Genomic DNA, 20,992 nt, shown 5'->3' with positions numbered 1-20,992 from the left:
TATTCTTACGTTTCGGAGATCGACAAGGAGTCTTAAAACAAATTGAAAAATAATTGGCATAAAATTTTGAATTTACCGTATAGTGCTTTTACGATAAGCTCACAGTGACGTCATGTGGAAGAGAAATAAAATAGGGGCAGACTCGACGTTAGCGATGTCTCTGGATCCGAGGGATCATTTATACGCATGTAAAATTTAGAAAACCACACAAAGTTTGAGAGAAAATTTATAGGAGCGGGGCATGTCAAAGAAATTATTTTATTAGCAAAACATAACTCAGGATGTTTTCAATAATCTTCCTTAGATAAGTGTCAAATTCTAAACTTTGTGAAAGAAGTTATCTGTTCATTGAATTAGAATTCTGTTTTTTATTCTTTGCTTACAAAAAGTAAGCAATATATATATGTGGTGTGCTACATAAATTTACACTGAAATTTGAAGCAGAATTTGAAAATTGATTGAAAAATAATGTCGTTTCATTAAAAAAAGGGAACTTGGCATCGACTTCTACAATTTGACACACGCCGTATATTTACCACTTATCGCAAATAATGCGCAAAAAAAAGTCATGGTGGATCTGCGCGATTTTTAATTGAGTTTGTTCCCTATTTCACGGTATATTCTTTTGGCCAAAATAATTTTACATTCCTTATGTCACACATTGGCTCATTGACATAAATCAACAAACTGGTTTAATTGCAATACTGGAAAATTGTACTATCATAAAGTTGAAATACCGAAGTGTACCAAATCATAAAAGTAGATTGAAATGAATCAGAAAAAGTGACGTACATTTTAGCAAAAACGTGGAGTGTGTATAAATAAAGTGTGTACAATGGATAATATAGATATTGAAAGAATGAATAGAAGTTAGAAAGAGTTTATAATACGATTTCCGAGGATTCCCATGGAACTTTTCACACTGTTAAACAGTCAATTTATTGCTTGATTGCAGCTAACTTTTATATTTGATTTTTTAAGTAGGCATGCGGTTAAGGGAAGTTAAGTTTGGTTGAAAAAAAAAACAAGATTTCTTTCGAAAAATCGTCGGTGGGCGGGGCAACTTCGTAGAATGTAGCACGGACCACATTTTTATTTTAAAAAGAAGCCAATCGGGGTGTTTGTCCTTCAAGGACGCATTATTTTTTTATCTTGCTCCTGCGAACCACTTTCGCAAAATCGTTATAATTTTATTGTGCATGCACCCTGTATAAAGTGTCTTTCACTTCTTCTCGTCGAACTTCAAAGTTCATATTCTCCAGCAAGATATCTGCTTCCTTATTAAAACCCCTTGCAGGGAAAACTGACAGTTTCGTACTTAATTCCTTTCACTTCATTGAACCATTAAAAAGCATTACATGAGATACACAAGATATTCTAGTTAGTTTCGACGTAGAATCCCTCTTTAACAAAGTTCCTATTCTTGAAACTATCGACATCATTTCAGATATATTAAAGTCCGAGAATCTGGAACCAAACCTTCTCAAGTCGTTAACCTCGGCTCTTCTCTCTTATAATCCCCACATTAAAGATATTAAGCGTTCCATCAAAAAAATTCAACCTTTCAATAGCAATGAAGCCGAAAGCAATCCTGCACTTGCCACTGTGGTCCTTCCTTACATTCAAAACATCACTGACGACATATCAAAAGATCTAAAGAAGTATAACGTTAAAACCAGATTTACCACTTGTCCAAAAATCTCTTAACATCTTCGGTCGGTGACCACCAAAGAGCCTTACGACTAAGGCAAATAAACTCATCAGCTGTTGCCGAACTAAAATTCATTCTACCAACGAAAAATCGGAGTGTCTATAGAATTTTATAAACAACCTAACAATCTTAACCGCGACTGAGGTCTCTACCTGTCACCAATGTGGGAATCAGTCATCCGAGAGGGTGTTTATGACCCTCATTTAGCTCCGCCGCCCTCAAACAATATAAAAGCAGGTACAGAGGAAAATACGAGCCAGTTTCAGTCAAGCTCTGAAGAAGCCAACAGGATGATTGGCGAAACGTCAGCAAGTTCAACTCAGCAAAAACAGGCGCAGGAGGTTTTGTAAAAAGTAACATTAACTTTTGGCTCCATCCCCTATAGTTTCCGAGATAAGGTGATGTCCCAAGATAAACGGACCACCCTATAATATGAACTACTGTGTGTCGCTTTCCATTTGAACGTTTTGGTTTCAGTATACAGGTTGTAGACTTTAACTTTTTAAAGTGCGTGTTTTATCGCCCTGTATAATAAAAATATGTTTAAAAATATTTGCCTTTATCGTCTCTCAGCTCAGTGATTATGGACGTAATATGCTGGCCGTTGCTTCCCGTAGTTTGAGTGACTATCGGCTTATAATCTCCACTTTCTGGAACACCAATGGGTTGGTTCTGCCCGGAATCTTTCTGAGCTTCTTCCGAACCCGTACTGTCTTCCGGTTTCTTCTCCGAATTGGCCCCGTGAGGGGGTGTTTCCGGTTTTGTAGCTCCTCTATCGGTGGTAGTTGAAGGTTGTGGTGACCCATCAATATTGTACCCGAACAAGTAGCCGTATTCGTTGGGATGGGGAATAACGGAACCATATCTTGTAGGCGCTTGCTCCAGCGGCCTGTCGTAATAATTATTGTAGCTCACTTCGGGTCGATACCTTCTTGGAGGCCACTCCCCAAATCTGAAACGCCATAATACCATACAATTAATACTCCTCAATGCACCAGATAATAACAATAATAATAATAATAATAATAATAATAACACGTAGAGTTATAAAAACAAATACAAGTTGAAATGGACAAACGTTGGTTAAAACACGAATTAACAAGTGCACTGCAGGTACTCTTGTACAGAATAAAATGGCTTCTAGATAAGCAATCGTTTCACCCCAGCCTTAAACTGACCGCAGCCCGAAATCCGTCTCGTCCCAGGGGGTAATTTATTAAAAAGTTTTATAGGAAGGACGATTGAGCTATTTGCTACCGAACTTAATTTATGTTTTGGAATATTTAGGTTATAATTCTGTCTGAATCTGTAATGTTCATTGTTTGCATGCGTAAGTATATACTCATTATAATTAGGTAAAACTCAGATAAAACAGCGCATGTCCCTAAATTTCACACAGTATCCTGCACTTAACGTATTCTTCTTAAATCGGTTCTGAGAATAATGGAATTACTTGTTGATGTTGTGAAAGTAGGATATGGCACGACCAATGACGGCAACATAGCCATACTGGATTGAGATATCATTAAAATAATAGCAGTGGAAATCCAAATAAGTATTGAACTGAGGTGGCTTTTACTTGATGAAAATCCATTTATCAAAATAAATAAGAACTAAAAGTTCAGATTTTCACGAAATTATATATTTTGACATGACAATTGTTTCGACAACACCGTGTCTTTATCAAATGTAATATTTAAAAACTACCTGCCACTATATATACCGAAAAATGACCATAAAACCTTAATTAATGTTGTGAGAATTTAAGTTTAATAAAGGAGAGGTATTTAAATTTAATTGATCGTTAAGCAATACATTTGATTGTCTCATTTTGTTAATCTCCATGGTTTCCAATAAACTTAATTTTCTACTTTTTGTGGCTGTATGTAAAATATCAAAATTGTTGTCAACGTGTTTTTCTGTGTTTAACTGTGTAGCACACGGACACAGTTATACACCTTACATTATACACACAATCACTCAAATCACACTTATACACACAAAATGACTGCATTTAACTCTTTTATACACAGACTTCTTAATACGCCACTCTCAACAGAAAATTATAACAAAGAACTTAACATCATTAAACAAATTGCACTGAACAACGGCTACAATCCGTCCATTATCGATAAAATTATAAATAAAAAACAAATACAGACAACAGTAAACTGTATTTATCCGAAACCTAATATAGAACACGAACAATTTAAAACAATTGCATACATAGGATAACCTAGAGAAAAAGTTTCAAAACATTTGTCAAAATGTGATTTAAAAATAGCTTTCAGAACTAACAACACAATAGGAAAATATTTAAAAAACAATAAAATGAAATGTCAAGAATCCCAAAAATCAGGTGTCTACAGGTTGAAACGCATTAACCAACATAAAAGAGCGTTTAAAAACAATAGCCTAGATTCTAATTATGCTACACACTTAAACACAGAAAAACAGATTTTTGACGACAATTTTGATATTTTACATACAGCCACAAAAATTAGAAATTTAAATTTATTGGAAGCCATTGAGATTAACAAAATGAGACATTCAAATGTATTGCTTAACGATCAATTAGATTTAAGTACCTCTCCTTTATTGAACTTAAATTCTCACAACAACATTAATTAGGCTTTTATGGTCATTTTTCGGTATAGGTAGCAGGTAGTTTGTATATATTACATTTGATAAAGACATGGTGTTGTCGAAACAATTGTCAGGTCATAATATATAATTTCGTGAAAATCTGAACTTTTAGTTCATATTTATTGTGTTAAATGGATTTTCATCAAGTAAAAGTCACCTCAGTTCAACTTTTAAAATGGTTCGAAAATTACAATTTGTGTTAAAATGTTGAACGCAGTGGAATAAATTTATCTTAATATTTTGAGCTCAGAATTCTACAGTTTTTTATATATCTAATATATGACGTTTTTTTTTCAAAACTTAGGCACTAGCTCGTACTATATATTTTTTCAAAATAACATTTCTTTTTGCATAATTTTGATTCTTCATGTAGTCGGTTAGTTGGTATTATACGAAGGTTATGGGTAAGGATGGGAATAATGGAATAATAGGAATTTATTTTTTGAAAGATGATTTGGTTATTTTTTATGATTAGGTACCGAGAAAAACTTTTAATACAAAACTTGTATAAAAACTAACCAAAACTTGTATAATTTTAGCACTATTATCTTCTAGACTTGTAGACTAAAAAAAATGTCCATCGCAAATTTGAGAAACAGAGAAAGAGAGGTTTTTTATTTTTAAATGAAACACCCAGTTAGCAAAATGGGTTACTTAGAGGAAGAAAAGCTTCAAGTATTTATTCCAGTAACAATAGAATAGCTGCAGTCCGACGGCAAAATCGTTAGATTAATCCTGGGGTACCTCCATCTGACATAATTGCTCCCTTTTGTCGATGTTATAGGCAAAATGCGGTTTAGAATACTTGTACAAAGATAGGAAAGTTCGAGATCACAAGTCACAATTTTAATTGGCAATCGAGCACTGCCTTGGGAGTCTATTGGTGCCTATCCTAAATAACTTGGCCAGAAAGTTTAGACACGTTTTATGTATAGTTACTTTTACACACTCCAGTTGCAAGGGAGATCCTTTTTATAGAAATACTTGTATTTTCTTATAAATAATTAATCAAATTGAATTGAATAATTCGATATTTGAAGTTCTGTCTCTTATAATGGGCCTAAAAGTATAATTGAAAATATTATAATAATTTTAGTGAGTAGCAACATGTCTAACTTAAATTTTAAAATGATCCGAGGGCATCCCATTAATTTTATTAGACCACTTTAAGTGGGGGAATAATTTTGTGACCTAATGCCCGAATTTAGTTGGTGTCATATGTGCTCTATAGCCTTGAAGACACAATATGTGGTGGGGGTCGTAAGAGAGTATATCCCGTTTCCTCTGCTAATGTCATGAGCATATATAATGTTTTGACCATTTTAAAAGGAATATATTTTCGTTCAGATACATAATTTTAAATTTTAACAAAATTACATATAAGAGCTGGAAATAGAGATAGATACTTTTATTATTCTATATTTTACAAAAATATGATTCATTACTTTTAATGTTTTCTATCATAGTCTTTTTTTTAAAGCCCAACTGGCGACCACTCTTATTCTTATACTTTTACCCCTAGAGGTATTTTTAATTTTTTATGAGTAAATCGTCGTTTGATATGACCAAGACAATTCTAGCATTAATTCAAGATAAACGTGTGGACAGGCATAGTTAATAATTATGTACTATGATGATTACCCCCAGATCTTGATGCAGCGATGTTTTTAAATTTTTTCAATGCTTTATTCAGACTTCAATAGGATAACAAAAAAATTACAATTATTACTTTAGCAACAATTATTGCTTTAACAACAAAAGACAGATAAATATTTGTGCCCTGAATGGAGCAACTTCTAAGCAATGATAAAGCAGTAAGCAAACTATGTAAGTTAATTAATTTTAAAAGATTTTGTTGCTCTAGGAAAACCGTGTTTTAATTATTCTTCTGCACAAGTCACATGAATCTATGTTCCTAACATTCTGGGGTAATCTATTGAATTGTTTGCACGGTTGAGCGCTAAGCTAAAGCTTATAGATTATTTTGTATATTAGTTTGCACTGTTTGTAGAACTTTCTCACAACATGAGTTCATCTACTCCTGGACAAAATGATTTTTTTGCTGTTTTGGTTAGTTTTTTCTGAATTTACGATCTTATTTCAATGGCTTTTTGTGCATTGGTTCCTTGACTATAATGATAATGATAAAAAGTTCATTTTCGGTTTATACCGAATGTGATAAAAATGTTATGCATTTTTCCAAAAATCGTATCACCCTGTGGAGTACAAGCAACCGAAACGTGTTGACACGAGAAGGTAGCTCCATTTTTGGCCAACATTTCCGTTTTCGGTTTCCTTTATTATCTTTGTTAGTCAAGGAGATACATCACATTCATTGTTTAAATGATTTCAAGTAGGCTCTGGAATTTTTCTGACATTTCAAGCGATTTGTCAACAGATGTTGTGTTTTAAATTTAGAAAGGTCCGATGAAATTTACCATACTGGTGAAAACTGTTTGGAAATTGCGCTTATTAAACGTCCTTTCACTTTGTTCATTTGTCCAGCAGTAAGAGCTTTAACTTTAGCGGATGAGGGCCATTTAGTGCGTCATGTTGTTAATGTGATAGGAAGACAATAAGTCCTATGGTTGAACGATTTAACAAGGCAGAATCTTACTCTCGAAGGCCAGGACAAGGACCAAAACGATGGAATTGAACATGTAATGCCGTTTGTTGCTTTTTGTTCGTGCCCACGTGGTCATACAAGTTATAGATTACAATAACTCTGTAGATATTCCATTGATGAAATGGCCACCTCACAGTCCCGATTTAAATCCCATAGAGCATCTATCTTCTTCTTCTTCACGTGCCATCTCCGCTGCGAAGGTTGGCAATCATCAATGCAATTCGTATCCTTGAGACTGCAGCACGAAACAATTGGTTGGAGTTACATCCAAACCATTCTCTCAGATTACGCAACCATGACATCCTTCTCCTTCCGATACTCCGTTTACCTTGGATTTTACCTTGCATAATCAGTTGTAGCAATTTATATTTTTCTCCGCGTGTAATATGCCCCAGATACTGCAATTTTCTTATTTTGACCGTATCCATTATTTCACGTTGCTTGTCCATCCTCACAAGTACTTGTTCGTTTGTCATTCTGTCCGTCCAGGATATCCTTAAAATTCTTCGGTACGTCCACATCTCAAAAGCTTCTAGTTTATTCAGGCATTGTTTATTCAAAGTCCAGGCCTCCACGCCATACAAGAGGACCGAGAAAACATAGCATTTAAGCATCCTCACTCTCAAACTTAAGCTCAAATCCCTGCTGCACAACAATTTCCTCATATTATTAAAAGCACTTCTGGACTTTTCTATTCTTATTCTGATTTCTTTGGAATAGTCATTTGTCTCGTTAATGTTCGTCCCCAGATAATTATAATTCCTTACTTGTTCTATCTGTTCATTCTTTATATAAAGGTTTGTATTTATAATAGATTTTTTTGTAATTATCATAAATTTAGTTTTCTTTGTATTGAGTGATAGCCCAAACTCTTCGCTTACTTCTACAATTTTGTTCGTAATTCTCTGTAGATCATCCATATTTTCTGCTATTAGCGCGGTGTCATCGGCATATCTAATATTACAAACGGGTAAGCCATTAATCTTTACTCCAGCTGTTTCATCTTGGAGTGCTCTCTTAAATATTTCTTCGGAGTATAGGTTGAACAGAGATGGTGATAAGACACATCCCTGTCTAACACCTCTTTTTATTTTTATTCTGTCTGTCACCTCATTGTGTACCCTTATCACGGCCTCTTGTTGGTAATACAAATTATTTATTATTCTTATGTCTCTAGAGTCAATGTTTTTACTTTTAAGCAGTCTTATGAGTGTTTTATGTTGGACGGTGTCAAATGCCTTATTGTAGTCCAGAAAACAAACGTACACATCCTGATTTACATCTAAGCACCGCTGCGTTAATACGTTGAAGGCAAACAGTGCTTCTCTAGTCCCTAGTCCATTCCTAAAACCGAACTGCGTATCCTCAATATCTATTTCTAACTTTTTATATATTCTGCGATGGATGATTTTCAGAAGTACCTTAAGTATGTGACACATTAAGCTGATGGTACGATGGTCCGAGCACTGTCTTGCGTTGGTCTTTTTGGGGATAGTTATAAATGTTGATTGTAGCCACTCTTTCGGTAAAATTCCAGTTTTGTATACACTGTTGAAGAGATGTGTTAGAAGATGTATGTTATGATTGTCAATGAGTTTAAGAACTTCTGCTGGTATTTCATCCAGTCCCGTAGCTTTCCCGGTTTTCATTTCCTTGATGATGTGTTCTACTTCGTCCTTCGTTATTTCTGGTCCAATATCATCACATACATACTCACTACTTTCTTCATCTCGCTGATCTTCGTACAGTTGTTCTACATAGTTTTTCCATACTTTCAATTTTTCTTTTGTGTCCATAATAATATCTCCATTTTCATCCACCAGCAAGTTGTTATTGTAATTGCGTTTGTTGGTTAACTCTTTAATTCTCTTGTGCGCATTGAAACCATCATGTTTACTTTGTAATTTCTCGATTTCCTCACACTTTTCCCTGTGCCAGTTTTCTTTGGCTTCCCTAATTTTACTTCTGATCTTGCTTTGTAGATATCGGTATTTTTGTTGATCTTTGTTTCTGTATGTTCTTCTCTCATCCATGAGACCTAATATTTCAGTTGTCATCCATTCCTTTCTTACCTCTGTTTTCTTACTAAGTTGTCAGAGCATCTATGGGATGTGCTAAAAAAAAGGTTCGAAGTCTCGGTCCCGTAGATGCAATTCAAAATTTTATTTCCGGTATGCCGAGGCAGTTTTTGTTTTTTGTTTCGTCTCATGTGTCATAGTTTCACTCGTTTCAAAAAAAATTGTCTTTAATAAACTCGCATGTAATCCTAACATTATAATTACTTTATTTAAAAAAGTAACCCGTTAATTTTGTTTTCATTGATCAAAGAGAGCAAAGACTATACAGATAACAAATAATGTACTCGATATTGGTACATTGATTAATAACAGAGATAATGAATTAAATGAAGAAAAAATGTTTGCGAAAGATGAAGCTTTCTTCTAATGTTAACCTACCTATAATGAAGTAAATGAAGAAAAAATGTTTGCGAAAGATGGAGCTTTCTTCTAATGTTAACCTACCTATAATGAAGTAAATGAAGAAAAAATGTTTGCGAAAGATGGAGCTTTCTTCTAATGTTAACCTACCTATAATGAAGTAAATGAAGAAAAAATGTTTGCGAAAGATGGAGCTTTCTTCTAATGTTAACCTACCTATAATGAAGTAAATGAAGAAAAAATGTTTGCGAAAGATGGAGCTTTCTTCTAATGTTAACCTACCTATAATGAAGTAAATGAAGAAAAAATGTTTGCGAAAGATGGAGCTTTCTTCTAATGTTAACCTACCTATAATGAAGTAATTGAAGAAAAAATGTTTGCGAAAGATGGAGCTTTCTTCTAATGTTAACCTACCTATAATGAAGTAATTGAAGAAAAAATGTTTGCGAAAGATGGAGCTTTCTTCTAATGTTAACCTACCTATAATGAAGTAATTGAAGAAAAAATGTTTGCGAAAGATGGAGCTTTCTTCTAATGTTAACCTACCTATAATGAAGTAATTGAAGAAAAAATGTTTGCGAAAGATGGAGCTTTCTTCTAATGTTAACCTACCTATAATGAAGTAATTGAAGAAAAAATGTTTGCGAAAGATGGAGCTTTCTTCTAATGTTAACCTACCTATAATGAAGTAAATGAAGAAAAAATGTTTGAGAAAGATGGAGCTTTCTTCTAATGCCAACCGGTCTATGTTTCGGTTGCTAGTATACTGGGCAGGGTGATACAACTTTATTTTGGCTCTAAGAAATGACATGATTACATTTTGAGCTAATTGTAAGAAACTTAACTTTTCTCATAAATGGTTTTGACAGAAAAGGTATGTATGTATGTATCTTAGATGATCGGCTCGTAGTCAAAATTTTAATCCAATGGATTTCTGCTTTGTTTGTTTTACAAAGGCCCGAAGTGAATGGTGATCACGTGGAACGTCCACTTTAGGTTTTTGTTTTTGTAATAATTATTAAGTTAGTTAATTAAATTAAATTTCATTTGATTACAATTATGTTTAAAAAAAAAAACAAATTAGTAACGGAAACGGATTTTGTTTTTGACTCTAAAAGTCTTCTTTCTTTTTCGATATTCACTCGCAACTGTTAATAAATATAAATTAATAGTCGGTTATTACTAGGCGTCTATAGAACGCGACAATAGCTATTTGGATCGCCAACCTTCGTTAAAGACTACTTTTCATTCCTCCTGCGTCGGTTTTTGTTTAGTCGAATTTGTTTCGGCAATTATCTTGTTGACATCTTCAGGATTTAACTGAAACTGGTTCCCATTCTACTCTGTACCCGCTTATATATTGTTTGAGGGAGCGGAGCTAAATGAGGGGCATAAACACCGTTTCGGACGACTGATTCCCAAATTGGTGAAACACCTGAGTCGCGGTTAAGATTGTTAGGTTGTTCATGTTCTTTGAGCCTAGTTGATATTTGTCGTCCGGTTTCTCCAATGTATTCTTTGCCGCATATGCATGGAATGCTGTAAACTCCTGGCATCTCAAATGGAATTTTGTCTTTGACGGACCGAAGATGTTGAGAGATTTTTGGACAAGTGGTAAATCTGGTTTTGACGTTATATTTCGTTAGAAGTTTTGATATGTGGTCAGTGATGTTTTGAATGTAAGGAAGGACAAGAGTGGCAAGGGCATGGGATTGCTTTCGGCCTCATTGCTATTGGATGGTTGTGTTGAAGTGTATTTTCTGATGGAACGCTTAATATCTTTAATGTGGAAATTATTAGCGAGAAGAGCAGAGGTAAGCTGTTTTAATTATGGGTTCAGTGACTCTGGCTGATTGTTTAGATAGTTTTTTGGCTCTGTTGATAACCGACGATTTTTGGGACGGATGGTTATGTGACAATGTATTAAAACATCGGTCTGTGTGCTTAGGTTTTCTATAAACACAATGACCCAATGTTAGGTCTGATTTTCAATTGATAAGAATGTCCAAGGATTGGAGGTTATTATTAGTTTCTAATTCAATGGTAAATCTATGTTAGATATCTACTAGAGATTTCATCGACGTAGCGATTCCATAGTTTTGGTTTTAAATGGAAAGTGTCGAGAGCTTTCTTTTCAAAGACTTCCACAAATATATCCGCGATGTGTGATAGATGGTGATAGTGGCGCCTCCCACAAACAATACATAAGCAATTACAGAGTAAAATGCAAGCCAGATTTACTTAAGTTCTGAAGAAGCCAACAGCGTGAGTGGCGAAACGTCAGTAAGTTTGATTCAACAAAAACCGACGCATTAGGAATCCAGAAGTTTTGTGAAAAGTATTATAGTAGCCTGTAGAAGTTTCTTTGCAAAACTAACCTATCGTAAGTAATAAAAAACAAAAAAATAAAATTAATTTTATCACTCTGTATCTTCGTAAATTTTGGCTTTATTTGACAGATAGAAACATTTTGTATATTACTAGAGGCCCATTCAAATTCGACATAAATCGCCTGAATTATCTTTTGCAATAATGTTTTAGTTATAAACCAAGTCTACGAATGGTCCGTCACCTGTGAGACTCCTCTCCATATTGATGCTGATTGAAAGAATCGTATTTCCTACGATCGATTTGAAAATATTCGCTGTGATGTCCCTGACTGTCGTATCCCGAATCCTGCGTCAACAGTGGCGGCCTCATTTCGTATCCATTTGGTCGGCCATAAACGTTTGTCTGAGGTCTCTTGTATTGGAAATTGGACATATCTAAAAAAGGGTTGTTCAATAAGAGTTCATTTGATATAGTTTAGCAATTGTGGATGAAAGGTTAGACTTTATGGTAAGCGAGATAGATAATTATCAGAATCGTTTCTCAAAATTGAATTCGATTTTGATAATCCTTTGGAATCTTCTGCACTGCCGATGGAAGTCTGGGAAAGGCGTTAAATTATACTAGAACATTTATTACGTTACAGGTTGCAGTAAATCTTGTTTAGCTTTCAGTGTTGGTCTATCACTTTCAACGATATATATATATATATATATATATATATATATATATATATATATATATATATATATATATATATATATATATATATATATATATATATATATATATATATATATATATATATATATATATATATATATATATGTTATTAGCGAATATCTTCAGAATTCTGGTTATGTGTAAGAAATAGGATAATTTTTCGATATAGGATTAATAAGAACATTTGACTTAAAATTTCAGTCAGCGTCCAATGCAAATGATTGATTTGATTTCATGGCTACATAATATGTAAAATAATCTAAATAAATAAGAACTAAAAATTCAGATTTTCACGAAATTATATATTTTGACATGACAATTGTTTCGACAACACCGTGTCTTTATCAAATGTAATATTTACAAACTACTTGCTACTATATATACCGAAAAATGACCATAAACCCTTAATTACTGTTGTTGTGAGAATTTAAGTTGAATAAAGCAGAGGTATTTAAATCTAATTGATCATTAAACTATACAATAAATTTAATTTTCAACTTTTTGTGTCTGTATGTAAAATATCAAAATTGTCGTCAAAAATGTGTTTTTCTGTGTTTAAGTGTGTAGCATAATTAGAATCTAGAATATAAATTTTAGGACAAGATCCGCATTTCAACCTGTAGATACCTGATTTTTGTGATTTTGGAGATTTCGTTTTATTGTTTTTTTAAATATTTTCCTATTGCGTTTTTAGTTCTGAAAGCTATTTTTAAACCACATTTTTACAAATGTTTTGAAACTTTTTCACTAGGTTCTCCTATGTATGCAATTGTTTTAAATTGTTCGTGTTCTGTATTAGATTTCGGATAAATAGAGTTTACTGTTGTCTGCATTTGTTTTTTATTTATAATTTTATCTATAATGGACGGATTGTAGCCGTTGTTCAGTGCAATTTGTTTAATGATATTCAGTTCTTTGTTTGCTGGGGTGAATGCACCTAATTAAATGTTTTTTCTGGGCCTCGAAAGCGTTGATCTTGCGAGCTAACAAGAATCCCAAGAACGGAAAAAATGGAAATATAAGCACCCCTGTAGCCAAAATTTCAGCTCTCAATGGATTCAAGTAATAAAACATAATGAAAACAATGAGACAATGAAAGGAATAGGTATTATACAAAAATAACCAGAAATTGATGGCTGAACGATATACTAACGTACAAGATGCTACTTTTTCGAAGAAGTGGCAACTTCGCATCTCCGATAATATGTTATATCCATAGATCGTCGTTAAATTTCTCGGTTCTACTTCTCATTCACCATAAACTTCCGAGCTAGCATTCGTCCATTATATCCTTATTAATAATAATAATAAATAATATCTTTATTGTCCCACATATTTAGAATACAATACAAGTACGTCAATATAGATCATGCAAATGAGGCAGAAAATTGCATTAAAAATGAAATATATGGCAGAGCACAACAATCCAGTGACGACAAACATTATTAGGTAAAATATTCGTTTAAATTATAAAAACAGTTTTCTAGGAGGAAAAACTTTAGTTTGGATTTAAAAATGTTTACATTACTACTGCCCTTTAGCTCTGGGGACAGTTTATTTTAGACTCTAATACCGCGCGTGTTCGTAAAATATTTTTTTGAAAATTCTAGTCTATTTTTTTTATAAAGAAACAATCGTATCGTGTATTACAGTCGTGGAAATCTCCGTTTTTTATGTTATTTTTATTTTTATATGCCCATAAACAAACTTCTAATATGTGTATACACGCTAAAGGCAGTACTTTAAACTCCCGGAAAAGGGGCCTGCACGAACTATCCGACGACACTCCAGCAATACACCTTTTTTTGGGATTTGAGAACAGATGCAGCATGACTTGAATTTCCCCAAAAGGGAATACCATAGAGTAATCTGGAATAGATGTAAGCATAGTAGAAATTTATCATGCACTTTCCAGTCACAGTTTCCCAAGATAGGGTTTCGTCGAACTCTAGTCCTAAAAATTTAGCGTGCTTTTTTATTTCAACGGCTTTGTGACACACAAACTAACCAAAACTAGTTTTAATCTTCTCCTGAAGATGCCAACTTGGTTGGCGAAACGCGCGTCGAATACGTAAAATTGAGTTTCGGCTTGTGGTAAAACGCGTTATTGTGGGTTAGTACAGTGCCGAAGGTTCCAATCAAGAGTTTGATAACGGCTTTGTGGGCATTTGAATATCAGTACACATGCTTTTTAGATATTCAAAAAGAGTTCGTTGGAGTTAAACCAGCTATTTAGCAGTACAAATGAGAATACTAACTTGAACAGTAGTCAGCGAACTCTAATAGACCCAAACTAGGTAGGTGAACAGAAACTTCATCGATAAAAAGGATAAATAAAACTGGACCAAGCACTGTACCTTGCGGTACACCTCTATCCACAGATTGAACTTGCGATTTTTTAATTTGACACCAGGTTCCCCTCTCCCCTCATACTGCCAACGATTTGTTAAGAACGATCTGAACCAGTTCAGAGATATTCCACGAATTCCGTATTGTTCTATCATATTCAAAAGAATTTCGTGGTTCATACAGTCAAACGCCCTGCTAAGATCACAAAATATAGCAGGGTGCTCTCCAGACTCAATATAGTTGATAGCATGCTCCAAAAATGAATGGATCGCTGTTTGGGTTGATCTACCTGTTCTGAAACCGTGCTGACTTTCAGACGAAATTTTGTTTTTACTTGAAGGTACCATGCTTGACCGCTTGACCGATTACAAGCGGTCAAGCATGGCGTTGATTCTAGGAAATGTACCGTGATCACTTACCACTATATTTGTGGCCATAATTTTCTTCATGTACGTAATTTTCGCCGCTGCTTTGCCCGTAATATTGTCCGTTGGCTTGTTCATAATTTTGTCCACCAAAAGGTCTATCATTTTGCCCGTACCCATAGTTTTGCTGGTTACCGTATCCATTGCCGTAAAAATTTTGTACGTTATTTTCGGTATATTCGGAACCACCCAATCCATAATAAGTGCTTCCAGCCACCAGAATGCCGTGCACGGGGTGCAACTGCGAGTTTGGGCCTGAAGCAATGCTCACCAGGGTTTGCACATGGTGTGTATCTCCTTTCTGATCATCCGGTACATCGGGGTTAGTATTTGGGGCGTCGTAATGGTAACCTGTTGGCAAACAAAGCAGTAGACGTTTGATTGTATGTAAATTATTTACAAAGCACAGGAAAGAATTCTTCTTTAATACACTAAACCAGCGGTCGCCAAACTGTCGGTAGCTCGCGGAGGCAATTCTGGTAGCTCTCACAACGGTTTTAATTATATAATTATGCAAATTTTAAAAATGCAAACTGCAAAAATCAGAGATGCCTCAAAATTCCACAAAAAAATCTAATTGTCATAATATTAAACATAAACAGGGGCAACGTCGCGGTGAGCGGTCTGCAGCTGATGCACGGCGCGGCGACATTGTGTTTAGTTTAAAACAACGCATAAGCAACGTCGAGCGGTTGGAGTAGAGAATAATAAAAAATAATATTATGGCACGCAGTAGTCATTCGGAATGGGAAGAACAATTTTTTTTTTACTGAAGTTAAAGGTCAAAATGTGTGTTTGTTATGTAATATTGCGGTCTCCGTTGCCAAAAAAGGAAATATTGAGAGACATCATAAAACTGAAACTGAAACAGTTAAAAAGGCAGTTAATTGGACAACAATCAATAGTTTTAAGAATGGTCGATAAAAATAAGGCTGCAACTGAAGCATCGTACCGTGTGTCCCAGATAATTGCACAAAAAAAAGAAACCTTATGAAGACGGGGAAATGATAAAACGGGCGTTTTTAGAAGCTGCTGATTCGTTATTTGCCAACTTAGTTTCAGCTATAAAATTTATTCAACTTTCTGCTAATACAGTGATGAGACGTGTAGAAGTAATGGGCAATGATATTTTTTTACAGTTAAGAACTGACTTAGATAACTGTGTTTATTTTTCACTTCAACTGGATGAATCAACAGATGTGGTTGACACTGCCCCGATGGCCGTGTTCGTCGGGATGGTTTTTAGTGATTCTACGATTAAAGAAGATCTTTTGAAGTTTGTTCCACTGAAAAGACATACTACTGGACAGGAGTTGTTTTCTCATTTAAAAAATATTATTTCAACGAAGCAACAACGATAACAACGATAAGTGAAACTGAAATTACGCAAGAAAATATAAATAAAGCCTTATGGCAAAATGCCATATAGCACCTGGGCCAGGAAATATAAAAATGGAGCTGTTGAAATATGGCGGAGAAATGGTCGTATCTTTCATTCAAGTATTATTTAATAAAAGTCGAAAAGGAGAAGAAATTCCGAGAGAATGGAATTTGTCATACATATCTTCCATCTATAGACAAGGAAATAAGAATTCAACCAATAATTATAGAGGAATTAGTGTCATCAGGAAGAATAAAACCAAGAACATTGATTTTAATTGACGCAGGAAAAGTGTATGATGTGTGTATGAAACCATTATGGGAAGTCATTAAAGGAATGAACGTTGGAGAAAAATGGATGAATATAGTGAAAAAATTATGTAATGATACAAAAGAGCAAATGAAAGTAGGCTACGAATTAACGAAATCAATAGTCATAACAAAAGGACTAAAACAAGGATGCAGGCTATCACCCACACATTTTAATATATGCATAGAACAAACTTGAAAGAGTTAGTACAAGAAGTGTGGAACAATGGGCATACCGATACAAGGAAATATTGCATTGCCACTTTTCGCGGATGATCAAGTTGTTTTTGGACCAAAAAAAGAGGATATGGATTACATGATAAGAAAGCTAAAAGAAAAGTACGAACTGTGGGGACTTGCATCTTGAAGTTAAAGAATCAGTTTCAAAATAAACATATAAGAAAAAAGTGTCCCAGAAACTATATTCAGAACAATGAAAATAGGGCTGTTTAATAACCATGTTGTCAAATTTCATATTTTTATGTTTATATAATTTTTGAATAATTGTCTACTGCCGCCAGATTATGTAACCATAAACTTTGTTGTTCGTATGTGTCACTTTGTTATTATTTTATTGTTATTTTAGTGATTATCTTTTATCTTTCGTGTTATTGTAATTTCTTTTTTGAATTTGTTAAAACAGGTATGGTAATTTCGCTGTTGCGTTCATCTTCTGAACTGGGTTAGATGTAAGAACAGACTTCCAGTTATTTATTTAACTTGGTTGTACTGAATCTCGCCCTTCTTTTTTGAATGAAGGCCTTTATTATTATTTTAAAACCGAATATTTATGTATAGGAAAACAAGTTGCAAATTTAGATTAGAAAAGTATCTGGGATCGACAATACACGGAAATGGTACATGTTTAAAGGTGATATAGAGACAAAAATAACACGAGGAAAACAGGCCACAAGAGCACTTTACTTCACTTCACTTACTAAAGAAAACAAAGACAGAATCTTCCAAAGCATAATGCAAAATATCACCTTATATGGAGCAGAACCGTGGCCAATCACAACAACGATAAGAAACAAAATGAGAACGATCGAATTGGACTTTATGAGAAGATGTCTGCAAAGAATGCTCGATAACAAGGAAATTAGAAAACAGAGCATTACAATGGTGTGGTCACGTACAAAGAATGCCAGAACATAGGTGAGCAAAACGAGTACTGAAATGGGAACCTCCAGGGAGAAGAAAAAAACGGCCTGCATTAAGATGGGAGACATACATTGGACATGCGATGATTGATAGAGATCTGAGAGTAGGGGACTGGAAAGTAAGAGAACTTTGGAAGATAAAAACTTCGAACTCGTACATCAAAAAGAAGGAGGAGGTTTTTCATAGGTTCGTAACATTTTTAAATGAAAAAGGAAGAAGAAGAAGTGAGATGTTGACTACCTACTTAAACTTCATTTGCTTCTAAACAAAATGAACAATGGTAATTGGCCACTTCCGAAAATCTTTCGAAAAATTTTCAAGGCAGTTAGAGGGTTTCAACTTATTTATTTATTGGTGAGCGATTGGGAGCGCCTTAAGGCAACAAATCTCTGGCACATTGCAGCCTATAATTTATAATAAAATTTCTGGAACATGATTTCGCTTACCCTCTGATGGTTTGAGATTTGGTTTGCGATGATACGATGCTGCGTCCGGACGTAAATCGTTTTCAGGTTTGAAGCCTTCAACGACCTGAGAGCTTGAAGGTTCGTATTGTGAGTACGCCAAATACGTTTCCTCTGGTTGTTGCTGATGGTGATCATGTTGTGAGTGCGACGAATGGGACCCGTGGAATGTCGGTTTTTCTATAATCACTTGACAATCCAACTTTTTTATATAAAGGTCGTAATCGGGATCCTTGATGGTACCGATGGGTTTGAGATCGATTGTTTCTTTGACTGGATCTTTTCCTAGTTCGCAAGTGCCGTTTCCTTTCGCACCGATCCTGTAGAATTAAGATCGTTAGTCGCAATAGTCGATTACCCATTTGACAATGTCGCATAAAATATTTTGGAACATAATAACAATGTGTAGAAGTAAATGTTATGGCAAAGTGTCTGAAAAATAGTAATTTAAAAAAATAAGAAGGAACGCTTAAATATCTCCCAAATTGCCAAGAACGATAAACTTATAAAAAGGCTAACTGCAATGTTGTCAAATTTACCTTTACTTTTTCGTTACACATCATAATTTTATTGTATTATGTAAAATGCCTTATTTGTTTTTGTTGAAATAAATTTCGCATTCGAATTTGGTTAGTTCTCATAATTTTAATTATTATTAATAATTAATTACTCTACGGCTACGGCAACACCGCCTTTTTAATAAAAAATACCACAACGTTCGAATATCTCTAAAACTGCTAAAACTGGACCGATAAAATTCAATGCTTGAGGGTTTTTGAACATGCAGCATTCAAAAGTGATAATTGCAGTGTTGCCAGATGTCGATAATATAATTATTAACACCTTTGGCGGTTTTTGAAAATAGGGAACAACATTGCTGTTAGCATCTTTGAATTCTGTATGTCCCAAAAGCTCCAGGTATTGACTTTTATCGGCAGTTTTGAAGATATTTAAACGTTCTTCTTACGAAAAAACAGTGTTGCCGTAGCTCAGTAATTTATAGAAACAAAATTTTGTAATTATGAGACCTTACTAAATTGGGCATGCGCAATTCATTGCAACACAAATTAATAGGGCACTGAATTTAAAATACCGAAATGATGACGTGTAACGTAAAAATGGCAAATCTGACAACACTGCTGTTGGTTGAATTCTGCATGTTCCAAAACCTCCGGTTATTGAATTTCATCATTCTAGGTTTGGTAGTTTTGGGGAGTTTTCCTAACATGGTAGGTGCGTATGAATCGGTTTGATTTTCGACAAGTGCAAGTTTTCTTACACAGACAGTTAAGGTTTTTTTGTTCTTTTTCTTTTTACATTGTCATTACTATTTTTTAACTTTTTTTATGCTTTTGTAAAAATGACATAGGGTAAGACGATATTTTTTTTTGGAAATTGTTATTTCAAATGGTTTCTGCAAGAACAAGTATCAGATAAAGGGTAATGCAATTTTGGTTAGTTTGAGAGACAATGCCTGTGTGATAAGGTGATAAATTTGATATTTGAATAAATAAAAGTATTTTTTTGAATAGCTAAAATAAACTAAAATAACATTTTGAGTATCGTGACGCGTTAAGCGGCTGGTAACCACGTTTTTTCCCGCCAAGGTCAAAAACTCCTGATGACCTCTTCCGGTATGAGTCAAACTTTTAATATATAGATGATTCGACGGGCACAGCTTATTCTTCGTTTCTTTGTCTCAAGACGCGCTTCTGCTAATGAGTACGTCAAATTAATTTCACAACGAATTTTAAAGCGGATATTTTGCTAATTAAGTCTTCATTAGCATCATCATTTTTATTTCCTGCTGAATGTTTACTTTGTTTCTAAAGGTTAATTTAACCAGTCTGTTTATTTCATTAAAGCAAACGTTTTCTAGAGTGGTCAACACTAGCCCTGCAATAAGAACTTAAAAAAGCACTAGGGGTAGATACAGGAAAATATTTTGAAAATCAAAATCAGAGAAACAATATACCTGGTAGATCGATTTGAAAAATCAATGTTTTCTCTACATCTTGGTACAAGCAACAACATTGCGATTCTGATCAATCGATAAAGGAGATTGAAAACCTCAAATTTTCGACAAATTTCTACCTCCCGTTTTCTCAAAAGGTCCATCAACCGCGAGACACCCTGTATAAATCTTGAGTAATTTTTCAAAGATTGACAAATGCTTGTCTGAAACATAGTTTTCTTATAGCGGTAAAATTTTTGAACAAACGTCGGGAACAGCTAAGGCTTCTAGATAATCACCTGTCATCGTGACGGAAGCCTTTGAGAAGAAAGCTCTCAACACCTTCCATCTAAACCCAAAATTAAGGAAGCGCTACGTCGATGATACTTTTGTTATTCGGCCTCATGGTCAGGAATCCCTAGTAGATTTTCTTAGACATTTAAACTCTATACACACTGACATACGTTTTACTATTAAA

General features: G+C 34.3%; 1 protein-coding gene across 1 annotated transcript in view; it reads right to left on the bottom strand.

The window, feature by feature from the left end:
• Positions 1–20,992, bottom strand: part of LOC132696335 (uncharacterized) — a 69,301-nt gene that overhangs the window by 39,339 nt on the left and 8,970 nt on the right. Inside the window, exons 3-6 of the mRNA XM_060661100.1 lie at positions 18,543–18,880; positions 15,241–15,597; positions 11,994–12,186; positions 2,269–2,663 (exon numbers count right to left, since the gene is read on the bottom strand). Coding sequence (XP_060517083.1) covers positions 2,269–2,663; positions 11,994–12,186; positions 15,241–15,597; positions 18,543–18,880 — 1,283 coding nt within the window. The remainder of the gene's footprint in view (positions 1–2,268; positions 2,664–11,993; positions 12,187–15,240; positions 15,598–18,542; positions 18,881–20,992) is intronic.

The sequence above is a fragment of the Cylas formicarius genome, unplaced genomic scaffold, assembly GCF_029955315.1.
Source record: "Cylas formicarius isolate icCylForm1 unplaced genomic scaffold, icCylForm1.1 PGA_scaffold_10__41_contigs__length_53128322, whole genome shotgun sequence".
Classification (NCBI taxonomy): Eukaryota; Metazoa; Arthropoda; class Insecta; order Coleoptera; family Brentidae; genus Cylas; species Cylas formicarius.
The sequence above is the reverse complement of the archived record's forward strand: the minus strand, read 5'-3'. Positions and strand labels throughout refer to the sequence as shown.